This window comes from Haliotis cracherodii, unplaced genomic scaffold, assembly GCF_022045235.1.
Source record: "Haliotis cracherodii isolate W230 unplaced genomic scaffold, xgHalCrac1.p SCAF_19, whole genome shotgun sequence".
Taxonomy (NCBI): domain Eukaryota; kingdom Metazoa; phylum Mollusca; class Gastropoda; order Lepetellida; family Haliotidae; genus Haliotis; species Haliotis cracherodii.
The window spans coordinates 17,113,232-17,126,804 of record NW_027266274.1 but is presented as its reverse complement, the minus strand read 5'-3'; the positions used below and the strand labels follow the sequence as shown (position 1 = coordinate 17,126,804).

At 45.9% G+C, this 13,573-nt stretch overlaps 1 protein-coding gene across 2 annotated transcripts in view; it reads left to right on the top strand.

Annotated features, from left to right (window-relative positions):
• The window catches only part of LOC139466809 (leucine-rich repeat protein SHOC-2-like), a 36,000-nt gene extending 24,445 nt beyond the window's left edge, over positions 1–11,555 (top strand). For both annotated transcript variants that reach the window (XM_071248505.1, XM_071248504.1), the window contains exons 14-18: positions 263–350; positions 1,294–1,363; positions 2,457–2,524; positions 2,856–3,025; positions 5,034–11,555. In XM_071248505.1, the coding sequence (XP_071104606.1) occupies positions 263–350; positions 1,294–1,363; positions 2,457–2,524; positions 2,856–3,025; positions 5,034–5,066 (429 nt within the window). In that variant the 3' untranslated portion in view covers positions 5,067–11,555. The remainder of the gene's footprint in view (positions 1–262; positions 351–1,293; positions 1,364–2,456; positions 2,525–2,855; positions 3,026–5,033) is intronic.
• The last annotated feature ends 2,018 nt before the right edge of the window (positions 11,556–13,573 follow it).

The following is a 13,573-nucleotide window of genomic DNA, read 5'->3' as shown; positions in this document are numbered from 1 at the left end:
GTAGGTGTCAGTTACTATGTCTGAGGGAAGGTGTCCACTCAGTTACTATGTCTGAGGGAAGGTGTCCACTCAGTTACTATGTCTGAGGGTAGGTGTCCATTCAGTTAATAGCTCCTTTGATTTGTCATGTCATAATTTCAACCATCAGACTAATTAATGTGAAGCTTAATTGATTGTTTATGGTTTGTTAGAACTCTAATCTGCATACTATTTTATGTCTTGACAGATTTGTTCACAGTGTTAATGTATTTTCCATTGCCAGAGATTGACATCAACCATTGGAAACCTCCACAAGCTGCGAGTGTTGGACCTCGAAGAGAACAGACTGGAACAGCTGCCTCCTGAAATAGGTAAGTCAGGGGATGGATGTGAGTCAGGGTGGGGTGTGTGAGTCGGGGTGGCATGTGTGAGTCGAGGTGGGGGGGGGGGGGGGATGTGAGTCAGGGGGTGGGACGCGTGAGTCAAGGTGGGATGTGTGCGTCAAGGTGGGGTTTGTGAGTCGGGGTGGGAGGTGTGAGTCAGGGTGGGGTTTGTGAGTCGGGGTGGGAGGTGTGAGTCAAGGTGGGAGGTGTGAGTCAAGGTGGGGTGTGTGAGTCGGGGTGGGAGGTGTGAGTCAGGGTGGGGTTTGTGAGTCAGGGTGGGAGGTGTGAGTCAGGGTGGGAGGTGTGAGTCAGGGTGGGGTTTGTGAGTCGGGGTGGGATGTGTGAGTAGGGGTGGGGTGTGTGAGTCAGGGTGGGAGGTGTGAGTCGGGATGAAATGTGCGAGTCGAGGTAGGATGTGTGAGTCGGGGTGGGAGGTGTGAGTCAAGGTGGGGTTTGTGAGTCAAGGTGGGATGTGTGAGTCGAGGGTGGGGGGGGTGTAGTCGGGGGGGGGGGGGGGGGGGATGTGTGAATCGAGGCTGGGTGTGTGAGTCAAGATGGAATGTGTGAGTCGGGGTGGGAGATATGAGTCGGGATGGGAGGTGTGAGTCGAGGGAGGTGTGAGTCGAGGGGGGTGTTGGATGTGATGTGTGTGTCAAGGTATGATGTGTACGTAGGATAGGGTGGGGTGTGTGTATGGGTCGGGATGGGTCGGGTCGTGGGGTGTGTGAGTTAGGGTGTGGTGTGTACGTAGGATAGGGTGGGGTGTGTGTATGGGTCGGGTCGGATTGTGTATGTGAGGTGTGATTCATACAGTTGCCTCCCAGTTGAGAGCTAGAGGCCTTGTGTATGGGTAGACAGTGATCCCAGTATCGATACTGTTTGTCATGGAGAGGAGCATGGGGGATACTGAGGTTGATGTTTCATGTTTCAGGAAACCTGCGTGATCTCCAGCGACTCATTGTGCAGTCCAATCAGTTGACGTGTCTGCCGCGGACGCTCGGGTAAGTCCGCACAACAACGTACACACTGAACACGACTTAAACTTTACACTTCACCTGGTAAGACTTTGAATTTTGCAAATCAAAAAGTTACAGATAAGGTCTTTGTCCATCGGTTAAAGGAACTATTTTATTTAGAAGTTTTAAGGGAACTCTTAACGATTGAACATACTGTTCTGCTGGACTTCACATAATTTCCTAAAGAATTGATTGAATTGCAACATCAGCAGTAGAATATGGCACTTGTCCTGTAGTCCTTGCCAAACTGCCCATTAAGGGAACTATAGGTTATCATTATAAGGACTAGTGGACTAAAATTGTTAGTTTTTATCAGAGCTCCAGATAAGCTGCGTATCTGCGTGAAATACGCATCAGAAATGCAGAAATACACAGAAAAATATAATCCAAGCGTATAAAATACGCAATGAACAACACAGATATGCTACAAAAATAAAACTTGTGCGTATCATCAACATATTGTGAAGTAACCCTGAGTATTCGATTAGCAAATCAGCAACTAATTTTGAAATTATAAACGGGCGATATATATAAACTCCACGATGACAGTCACATCATGATCATTTACCATCACACTTTCTTGTAGTAGTATCGTGGTATTTTTGAGTCCTATAAAGCTCTCGAACCCACACGACACCAGTTTGCAGGGACTAGAGGAATAGTGGGTTTTTTTAATATTTAACTTAAATACCCACATGTGTAAAAACTAAAATTTTTAAATGCATGGGTAAAATACCCACAACACCAAAAGCTTATCTGGAGCTCTGTTTTATCGCTGTACATGTATGTTGTAGGACTAAGATGAAATGAAAGTTAATATGTATGACATGTAACAAATGTTATATTTGGGATAACACTTTCTGAGTAAAGTACAGATTCTCATACTTTTTGGCGGGGTTGAGTCCTGTCCGGGAATCAAACCCACAGTGAGCCACTTAATCGCCAGCACACAAAGTCAGCAATCTAACCCACACAGCAACCGAGGCTTCTAGCTGTTAGTGAGATGTGTTGTATTGACGAATTTTAATGTTTTCTTGTTGTGAAGAAACTTTCCATGATGATGTTCTTGTGTGTCCAGGTTCTTGAAGAACCTGCAGTATCTTGGCTCTGGAGAAAACAACCTGACATCCTTGCCCAATGAAATAGGTGAGTGTGTCCAGTCAGTAGGTCTCAGAATGGCAACAGTCCGTTTGCTGATGTCAGTAATAAGCTGTTCTCTCCTGACTTGTTACATCTTCTGATTAATTGCCGACACTTCCATATGACCCTGTCTGTTGAACTGAATGTGATTTACTCTGATGAATTGTCGACACTTCTATGTAAGACTGTACGTTAAATTGAATGTGAGTTACTCTTATGAATTGCCGACACTTCCATATGACACTGAATGTTGAACTGAATGTGTTACTCTGTAGAATTGCCGACACTTCTATGTAACACTGTACATTGAACTGAATGTGTTTGTGTTACTTTTCAGGTACATTAGAGAGTTTAGAATCTTTGTACATAAATGACAACCCCGAGTTGCACAGTCTGCCGTATGACCTGGCCTACTGTGCCAACCTGCAGATCATGAGCATCGAGAACTGCCCCCTCAGTCAGATCCCAGCGGAAATTGTCGCCAGAGGACCCTCTCTTGTAATACAGGTGAGTCAAGGATCAGTTTTAACCTATTCCACTTCCACATCCACACCCACACCCACACCCACACCCACACCCACACCCACACCCACTTTCCCGTCCACACCCACTTCCACATCCACATCCACATCTGCTTCCACGTCCACACCCACAACCACACCCAATACACATCCACATCCCCGTCCACACCCACACCCACACCCACACCCACTCCCACACCCAATACACATCCACATCCCCGTCCACACCTACAACCACACCCACACCCAATACACATCCACATCCCCGTCCACACCCACACCCACACCCACTCCCAATACAAATCCACATCCCCGTCCACACGCACACCTTCACAAACTCCCAATACACATACACTTCCCCGCCCACACCCACACCCAATACACATCCACTTCCACTTCCCCGTCCACACCCACACCCACTCCCACACCCACACCCACTCCCAATACACTTCCACTTCCCCGTCCACACCCACACCCACACCCACACCCACACCCACACCCACTCCCAATACACTTCCACTTCCCCGTCCACACCCACACCCACACCCACACCCACACCCACACCCACTCCCAATACACTTCCACTTCCCCGTCCACACCCACACCCACACCCACACCCACACCCACTCCCAATACACTTCCACTTCCGCGTCCACACCCACACCCACACCCACTCCCAATACACATCCACTTCCCCGTCCACACCCACACCCACTCCCAATACACATCCACTTCCCCGTCCACACCCACACCCACACCCACACCCACACCCACTCCCAATACACTTCCACTTCCCCGTCCACACCCACACCCACACCCACACCCACACCCACTCCCAATACACTTCCACTTCCCCGTCCACACCCACACCCACACCCACTCCCAATACACTTCCACTTCCCCGTCCACACCCACACCCACACCCACACCCACTCCCAATACACTTCCACTTCCCCGTCCACACCCACACCCAATACACATCCACTTCCACTTCCCCGTCCACACCCACACCCACACCCACACCCACACCCACTCCCAATACACTTCCACTTCCCCGTCCACACCCACACCCACACCCACACCCACACCCACTCCCAATACACTTCCACTTCCCCGTCCACACCCACACCCACACCCACACCCACTCCCAATACACTTCCACTTCCGCGTCCACACCCACACCCACACCCACTCCCAATACACATCCACTTCCCCGTCCACACCCACACCCACTCCCAATACACATCCACTTCCCCGTCCACACCCACACCCACACCCACACCCACACCCACTCCCAATACACTTCCACTTCCCCGTCCACACCCACACCCACACCCACTCCCAATACACTTCCACTTCCCCGTCCACACCCACACCCACACCCACTCCCAATACACTTCCACTTCCCCGTCCACACCCACACCCACACCCACACCCACTCCCAATACACTTCCACTTCCCCGTCCACACCCACACCCACACCCACACCCACACCCACTCCCAATACACTTCCACTTCCCCGTCCACACCCACACCCACACCCACACCCACACCCACTCCCAATACACTTCCACTTCCGCGTCCACACCCACACCCACACCCACTCCCAATACACATCCACTTCCCCGTCCACACCCACACCCACTCCCAATACACATCCACTTCCCCGTCCACACCCACACCCACACCCACACCCACTCCCAATACACTTCCACTTCCCCGTCCACACCCACACCCACACCCACACCCACACCCACTCCCAATACACTTCCACTTCCCCGTCCACACCCACACCCACACCCACACCCACACCCACTCCCAATACACTTCCACTTCCCCTTCCCCGTCCACACCCAAACCCAAACCCAAACCCAAACCCAAATCCACATCCACATCCACATCCAATAAAAATAATAATAATAATAATCTGCCTCATTTAATTAATGTTCTATATTTAGATGACATCTGTTATGCACATTCGTCTCTGTCCACAGTACCTGAAGCTGCAGGGCCCGTACTGCCCCTAACATGGCTGCCGATGGAGAAGCGGCCAGGCGGGGCGAGAGCCTGTTGCTGACTGTGTATACCCCAGGGGCATTTCAATATTGACTGCAGACCAACACCGCTGGTTGGTCCTATACCCAATGCTTATGTTTCACGTTGGCAAGACTCTCCAGGAAATGTGAAGAATTCTGTGATTATTTCCCCTTGGAAAGTGCAAATTGTCTCCCTTGGACCAGTGTTGACTTGGCTGTGTCGGCGGCAGGCTTGGGTGTTGTTCCCATAATGACATGTAGAACTTGCTAACCAAAATATCAGTTGTTTAATGAGGACACAGGGTCTGCGAGAGCTCGCTCAGTACGGATGGTGGGACGAGGTGGATGGTGGGACGAGGTGGATGGTGGGATGAGGTGGATGGAAGGGGCGTGTGTTGATCGAAGGGGCGTGTGTTGATGGCTCACTTGTACAGTCCCCTCCTGTTGACAGCATATTATCTTCTAAAGTATTACACCATGTCTCTGTCTAAGGCTGTAAAGACTCGCCCAGGTAGCCATGCACTGACAGGCTGTGTGCCGCGTTATGACACTTGTATCGGAGACTGTGCCACGGTATGATATTTGTATCGGAGACTGTGCCGCGTTATGATATTTGTATCGGGGACTGTGCCATAGTATGGTACTTGTATCGTGAAACTGTGCCACGGTATGATACTTGTATCGGAGACTGTGCCGCGTTATGATATTTGTATCGGAGACTCTGCCGCGTTATGATATTTGTGTCGGAGACTGTGCCATAGTATGGTACTTGTATCGTGAAACTGTGCCACGGTATGACACGTGTATCTGAGACTGTGCCATGGTATGATACTTGTATCGGAGACTGTGCCATGGTATGACACTTGTATCTAAGACTGTACAATAGTATGGTACTTGTATCGTGAGACTGTACAATAGTATGGTACTTGTATTGGAGACTGTGCGCCAAGGTATGATACTTGTATAGGAGACTGTACCATAGTATGGTACTTGTATCATGAGACTGTACCATATTATGGTACTTGTATGGTGAGACTGTACCATGGTATGGTACTTGTATCGTGAGACTGTACCATGGTATGGTACTTGTATCATGAGACTGTGCAACGGTATGATACTTGTATCGGAGATTGTACCATGGTATGGTATTTGTATCGTGAGACTGTGCAACGGTATGATACTTGTATTGGAGATTGTACCATGGTATGGTATTTGTATCGTGAGACTGTGCCATGGTATGATACTTGTATTGGAGACTGTGCGCCAAGTTAAAATACTTGTATCGTGAGACTGTGTACCATGGTATGACACTTGTATCGTGAGACTGTACTATGGTATGGTACTTGTATCGTGAGACTGTGTCACGGTATGATACTTGTATCGTGAGACTGTGTACCATAGTATGGTACTTGTATCGTGAGACTGTACCATGGTATGGTACTTTTATCGGAGACTGTGCTACAGTATGATACTTGTATCGGAGACTGTGCTACGGTATGATACTTGTATTGGAGACTGTGCGCCAAGGTATGATACTTGTATGGGAGACTGTACCATAGTATGGTACTTGTATTGTGAGACTGTACCATGGTATGGTACTTATATCGTGAGACTGTGTACCATGGTATGATACTTGTATTGGAGACTGTGTACCACGGTATGACACTTGTATCGTGAGACTGTGCCACGGTATGATACTTGTATCGTAAGACTGTGTGCCAAGGTATGACACTTGTATCATGAGGTTATGTACCCATGCAGGACAATGTATGGAAAATAAATATGTAACGTGGTATAATTAAATTTCTGTTTTCTGACTTTGTGTAAAAGAGTGCTCAAGCCATTGTAAGTGTGATCGGGTTTACTGATTGTTCTGTTTGGGTCTCTGTAGTCCTATCAATATAGGATATGACAATTGTCATGTATTCATGTTTTGTATCCTGTATCTTACCACAGTCGACCGAGATATGTTCTGTGACCTATGTTGTTACAGCTGTCACTGCTTACTTCACTGGTCCTGCTTTGCATCTTTTTTGAAACGGTACGAAACAGCTGGGGCCGCATCCACTTTCAGTTTCCTGAATTCAAAAGATAATTTGTGGTGAGAGCCAACACACGTTTTGGAGATCCGACTCCTATGGTGAGATCCGATCCGACTCCTGTGGAGAAATGAAGCTTGTGGAACGAACTCCTGTGCTTAGATCTGAACCTGTGCTGAGATCCGACACTTGTGGCGAGATCACACTCCTGTGGTGAGATCCAACTCCTGTGGCGAGATCCGACACCTGTGGCAAGATCCGACACCTGTGGCGAGATCCGACACTTGTGGTGAGATCCGACACTTGTGGTGAGATCCGACTCCTGTGGCGAGATCCGACACCTGTGGCAAGATCCCGACTCCTGTGGCGAGATCCGACACCTGTGACGAGATCCGACACCTGTGGCGAGATCCGACTCCTGTGGCGAGATCCGACACCTGTGACGAGATCTGACACCTGTGGCAAGATCTGACACCTGTGGCGAGATCCAACTCCGGTGGTGAGATTGGAAACTCAATGTTCACTGCATCTCATGACATTTGGTGTATGTTGACGCTTTCATCTTTCGTTCACTGCTTGTGTGGGAAGGGCGTAACTATCGCTGGAACACATCCCTGCTTGTGGGGGAAGGGCGTAACTATCGCTAAAACATCCCTGCTTGTGGGGGAAGGGCGTAACTATCGGTGGAACACATCCCTGCTTGTGTGGGAAGGGCGTAACTATCACTGAAACACATCCCTGCTTGAGTGGGAAGGGCGTAACTATCGGTGGAACACATCCCTGCTTGTGTGGGAAGGGCGTAACTATCGCTAAAACATCCCTGCTTGAGTGGGAAGGGCGTAACTATCGGTGGAACACATCCCTGCTTGTGTGGGAAGGGCGTAACTATCGCTAAAACATCCCTGCTTGTGTGGGAAGGACGTAACTATCGGTGGAACACATCCCTGCTTGTGTGGGAAGGGCGTAACTATCGCTGGAACACATCCCTGCTTGTGTGGGAAGGGCGTAACTATCGCTGAAACACATCCCTGCTTTTGTGGGGGAAGGGCGTAACTATCGGTGGAACACATCCCTGCTTGTGTGGGAAGGGCGTAACTATCGCTAAAACATCCCTGCTTGTTTGGGAAGGGCGTAACTATGGTGGAACACATCCCTGCTTGTGTGAGAAGGGCGTAACTATCGATGGAACACATCCCTGCTTGTGTGGGAAGGGCGTAACTATCGCTGGAACACCCCTTCTAATGTTGGAAGGGCGTAACTATCGCTGAAACATCCCTGCTTGTGTGGGAAGGGCGTAACTATCCCTGAAACATCCCTGCTTGTGTGGGAAGGGCGTCACTATCGGTGGAACACCCCTGCTTGTGTGGGAAGGGCGTAACTATCGGTGGAACACCCCTGCTTGTGTGGGAAGGGCGTAACTATTGCTGAAACACATCCCTGCTTGTGTGGGAAGGGCGTAACTATCGGTGGAACACCCCTGCTTGTGTGGGAAGGGTGTAACTATCGCTGAAACACATCCCTGCTTGTGTGGGAAGGTCTAACTATCGCTGAAACACATCCCTGCAAGATGAATGCTGCTAAATTGTGATTCTGACTGGGCCCGTGGTGATTCTCCCAATCTTGATGCTCTGTGCTACGATACAACCATCATCCTGCTAGATCATGTACCAATACCAAGTGATACAAATATATACAAGGTTGACATGTAAAATGGTGCATACCAAAATTGTTACATATTATGTTCCACTTGTGTGCACAAGAGGACTGAAGCCACTGTTGTATTCTGAATGTTTTAATTGGGGTACTATTTATTTCTTTGGAAATGTTCCCTTGATGTGTCATATGTCTGGTTTTCATGTATCGTATTGTTTTATCATATCACAGACTTGACATTGAGATACGTATCGTATCATCACAGGGCATGTCGTTACTATAAGGGTAATGCTATTTTTCAAGGCATTATCATTTGCAGAAGCTTGAGGTCTTTCTTCAACTGTATGATAATGCCCTGAAAAATAGCATTACTGCTATCATAGCTAAAATGGATAGAATTTATTATCAAATAAAAATAAACAACAATATCGGTTTTGAAACATTTATTGCAATCAACACAACACAAGTACCACTGATCCACTTTTACAAATATGAAAGCGTCATAGAACAAACCAGATGACGTCACTATTGAACATCAATATGACGTCAGCTAACAACGGGCGTGATAATGGCGTGTATTAATCAATATGAGGGCATTATCAAGTTACAGTGGCCTGCTCATTTCTGATAACATGTGGGCAGTTTAATGACAATTCTGTCCATTTTAGCTTTAAAGCCCCTTATCCAACACGGGCACTGCCTCCAACTGGAGTATCTGGGTCGACAGGCTCCAGAGGGAGGGAGGTTCTCCTGGGAGGGGAGGGTAACGCCCCGGCAGTGCAGCATGAGTGTGGAGTGAGCATTGTAGTGGACACTTTGTTGAGTTATTTCTGTAGGTAATGACTGGTGTTATGGATGGATTGTAGTGAATTGATCAGTTATTACAAGTAATGCCTAAACTAGTGCTCGTCATAGAATTGAGATTTCAGTTATTGGAATCACGTCAGATTTGTCCTTGGTCCAGAAGATGGGAGGATCTTACAAGATGCTGGGTGGGTGGACTGGATATGGGATCTGTACCTACTCATGACTCATGGGTGTTTGTTCTTGAGGTCTAGGTGTTGCAAGCACTGGAGATCTAGGTGTTTGTGCAAGCGCTGGTGATCTAGGTGTTTGTGCAAGCACTGGTGATCTAGGTGTTTGTGAAAGCACTGGTGATCTAGGTGTTTGTGCAAGCACTGGTGATCTAGGTGTTTGTGCAAGCACTGGAGATGTAGGTGTTTGTGGAAAGCACTGGTGATCTAGGTGTTTGTGGAAGCACTGGTGATCTAGGTGTTTGTGCAAACACTGGAATCCTAGATGTTTGTGTAAGCACTGCAGGTCTGATCGTAGGAAGCATTTGGTTTGATGATGGTGTAAGCAAGACATTTCTTTTGTCTGTCCTTGGTCCTCCTATTCCCATGTTGGCGTCTTTGACCACGGCACACTTGCACAAAGCGATCTTAGCGCTACGACTATCGTAAGCCTATGTTAAAGCATGGGAGTTACGATCACCTAAGTGCTACGACTATCGTAAGCCTATGTTAAAGTATGGGAGTTATGACCATCTTAGTGCTAAGACTATCGAAAGCCTATGTTAAAGTATGGGATCATCTTAGCACTAAGCTTTGTGCAGGTGGGCCCAGGGCTGAGTATGGCCTGGTAGACAATCTTCATAGTACTATGTTGTAACCTGCTGTTTTCATAATGATGTCTGATTTGGTGTTTGGTAGTGCATGGTACTATCTCTATGTCAGGTTCTGGGATAAGCAATGAATATGTTGTCTGCTCCAGATCACTGAAATAAAAGAAATTAGGATTTTTGTTTGTTTGGATGTAGATGCTCTGAAGCTGATACACTTTCTTAAACAAAAGTTGTTGAAACTGTTTAGAAGATACAATTATATATATTATTTATATAACTGTGAGGAAAGTGTTACCAGTTGGAACATTAAGAGGGTAAGAGGGAGGGTGGTGCTCCTACAACTACGTGAGTTGAGTCATTGTTTGAATAATATGTCATTATCTATAAGTGCTACAGTATCATATCATTTTCAAAACGATTCATTTCATTCTTTTCACAATCATATTTTCTGAAAGACGACAAAATTGATTGTGATATGACTGACAAAACACTGCGTTAGAAACGACCCATTCGTCTTGGTGCAATTAAGATAGGGTCACCCATATATCTCCTCAGCCTGGTGCATGTGTCGCAACATTTGGTACGGGTTGGCGATCAGATTAAATAGCAGTCTGTAATATATCCTTACCAAATGTTGAGCACTGTTTATTTTACTTCTTAAGATGTTGTCCTTGGACGAGGTAACTAAGGACAGATTAATGTGCAAGTGTTCCACCCTGTGTTTGGTATCAGAAAGTTTTTCATTGGTTTTGATCTCAGCCAATCAAAAGAGTGCTAGAATCTTACATTGTCAGAGATTGGCTCCTGAACTGTGTGATAGAGAGGTTTGAGCCAATCATCTACTGTGTTACATACTGACTACCAGCTGGGTGTTGTCCCCTGTCTTGTGGTGTGTGGGTGGAGTGAGGCTGTCCCAGGCTGTAAGGTGGAGATGTACATATACAACAATAAACTTATGCTATGTAAAATACCACTTCTTTTGTTCCTTTCCCCTGTGGGGAGTCACCGTGTTCCCAGCATCTCAGGCATGTGAAAAGTTCATTAATGAGGTGGTCATGTGATTGTGTGTCGTCCTTTCCCTACTGGCCTGTCCGGCCCAGACCATGGGGCAGTTCAAAGACAGAATGGGTTTGAAGCATGCCATGCCTGTCCAGAGTGTGGTCTAAGTGGAGATTGGGTAATTGCACCCAGCTGATTGCTTAGGCTTAAAAAATAATTTATCATCCAAAACTGGCTCCCACAGGAGATATCGCTTGGATAAGATCAAGCGATATCTACACTGTAGATATCGCTGCAATGAAATTACATCACAATGCTTTGCAGACCATTGTGACGTCACTGGTTACCATGACGTCACAATCAAATGACATCATTAATGGCTCTGCTACTGAAGCTGATAGCAGTACTTTTTACACTGAAGACCCTGCTAATTACTGTCTACAAATTGAGAAAGTTGGAAGAATGATATTGGATGATAAATAAAATCTCACCCTTGTGTCTTTTGATATCAAACATATCAACACTCGTTGATAAAAGTGGCAAAGATCCTCGGCAAGCCTCGAAATTTTTCCACTTTTATCAACTCGTGTTGATATATTTGATATCAAAAGACACTCGGGTGAGATTCTTTATATAATTGGCTCTCAGGCAATGACTTTTGAAAACATAGTGTGGGTGGTGTTTTTTTCCAGCTTGTTCAAACTGGTGTGTAAGCAAGTAAACAGTTGTGTACCATCAACCTAATTTGTATTTTAAAAAATGGAAATAAGAACATGCTGCAGAATGTCTGATGATAGGGACATTGCCTCATGTCAAAACAACCTGTGAAGATCCGTGAGTGTGGCGTTTAACAACAGACAAACAAAAATCATACATCAAACACTGGCTTGGTCAGATTCCATTTTTCACAGATCACTGGAATATTGTCAACTCTGCATAATACGTTCAAGCATTATCTTGCAGTGTGCCTACATCTACTTTCGTGATAGAGTTTTACCCACAAAAAAAAGCCATGAAATTATTAAAAGAATAGTTCTATTTGTATGCACACGAGAGGGAATTTATCTAGGATTTCAAATTGGCAAGGGGAAAACAAAATCAAGATATTGCTGAAATATTTTTTTTAATAGAAATTTTAAGGAATTATGCAACTGTAGATTCAAATTGTGATTTCTTACTGCTGCAGACTTGAGACCGGCCTCTGAGCAGGTCCAGTAAGTCCCTGCATGAGGTGCACGGTATAGGAAATCCTACTCTAAGATTGAAGCACAATTACACCTGAACCCCGGTGGATTATGTATCGGGCCTGACCAGGCAACTCACGGAAATGGAAAAAAACTGTTTTTCTCAATTTAAAAATCGACACAAAGTGTTACGTAGCTGTAAATACGAAATAACAAAACAACTCGAAAAGTACTAGTCTAGTCAGTGAACAATACAAAATGTACTTTACAGGAGGTAATTTGTCGGCACTTTCAACATTCAAAAATAACAAATTGACATAGCAGAAATAGACTATAGGCATTATGCACCTGTTCTCACCTGTCGTCAAGGTGTCATAGGTCACCTTGAGCTACTTACACCTGGTTATGCCCTGTTTCACAATAGTCTGTTTTATTCACATTTTTACACACTTTTACGTGTAAAAAGGCATAAAAACATTTAATACGCTGTATTTGTGCCACGGCCCAATTAGTACTAATTTAGTTGTTTGAATATTTACATATTTTGTATATTAACTGCAATCATTTAAGATCTGAGGTCGAAAAAACAGGTTTTTTTCATTTCCGTGAAAACTTTAGTTGTTCACAATATCAATGACTGGTTGGTCTGGATCACTCACAACCATCATCAGGCCGTACGCATATAGCTGGAATACTGAACAAACGAACCCTATGTTGAGCTGAGGACAAACACATCACTGTAGACAGATATTTATTTAAGTTCAGAAATGGTTACAGTCTTAACAGGTCTATGTTAAATAACAACTGCATCTAGTGATTACACAATCTCTAGCTATATACCATAAAGCAAGATGATGGAAGACGGACAGAGACTTCCTTAATAAATGCAAAATAAACATCCCCCTAGAAGGCGAGGAGAGAGACATTTCCCATCACCTTTTGACCAAGTTTTGTACATATTTTGCAGGGTGTTTTTTTAATTGTCAACCTGCCCACAGC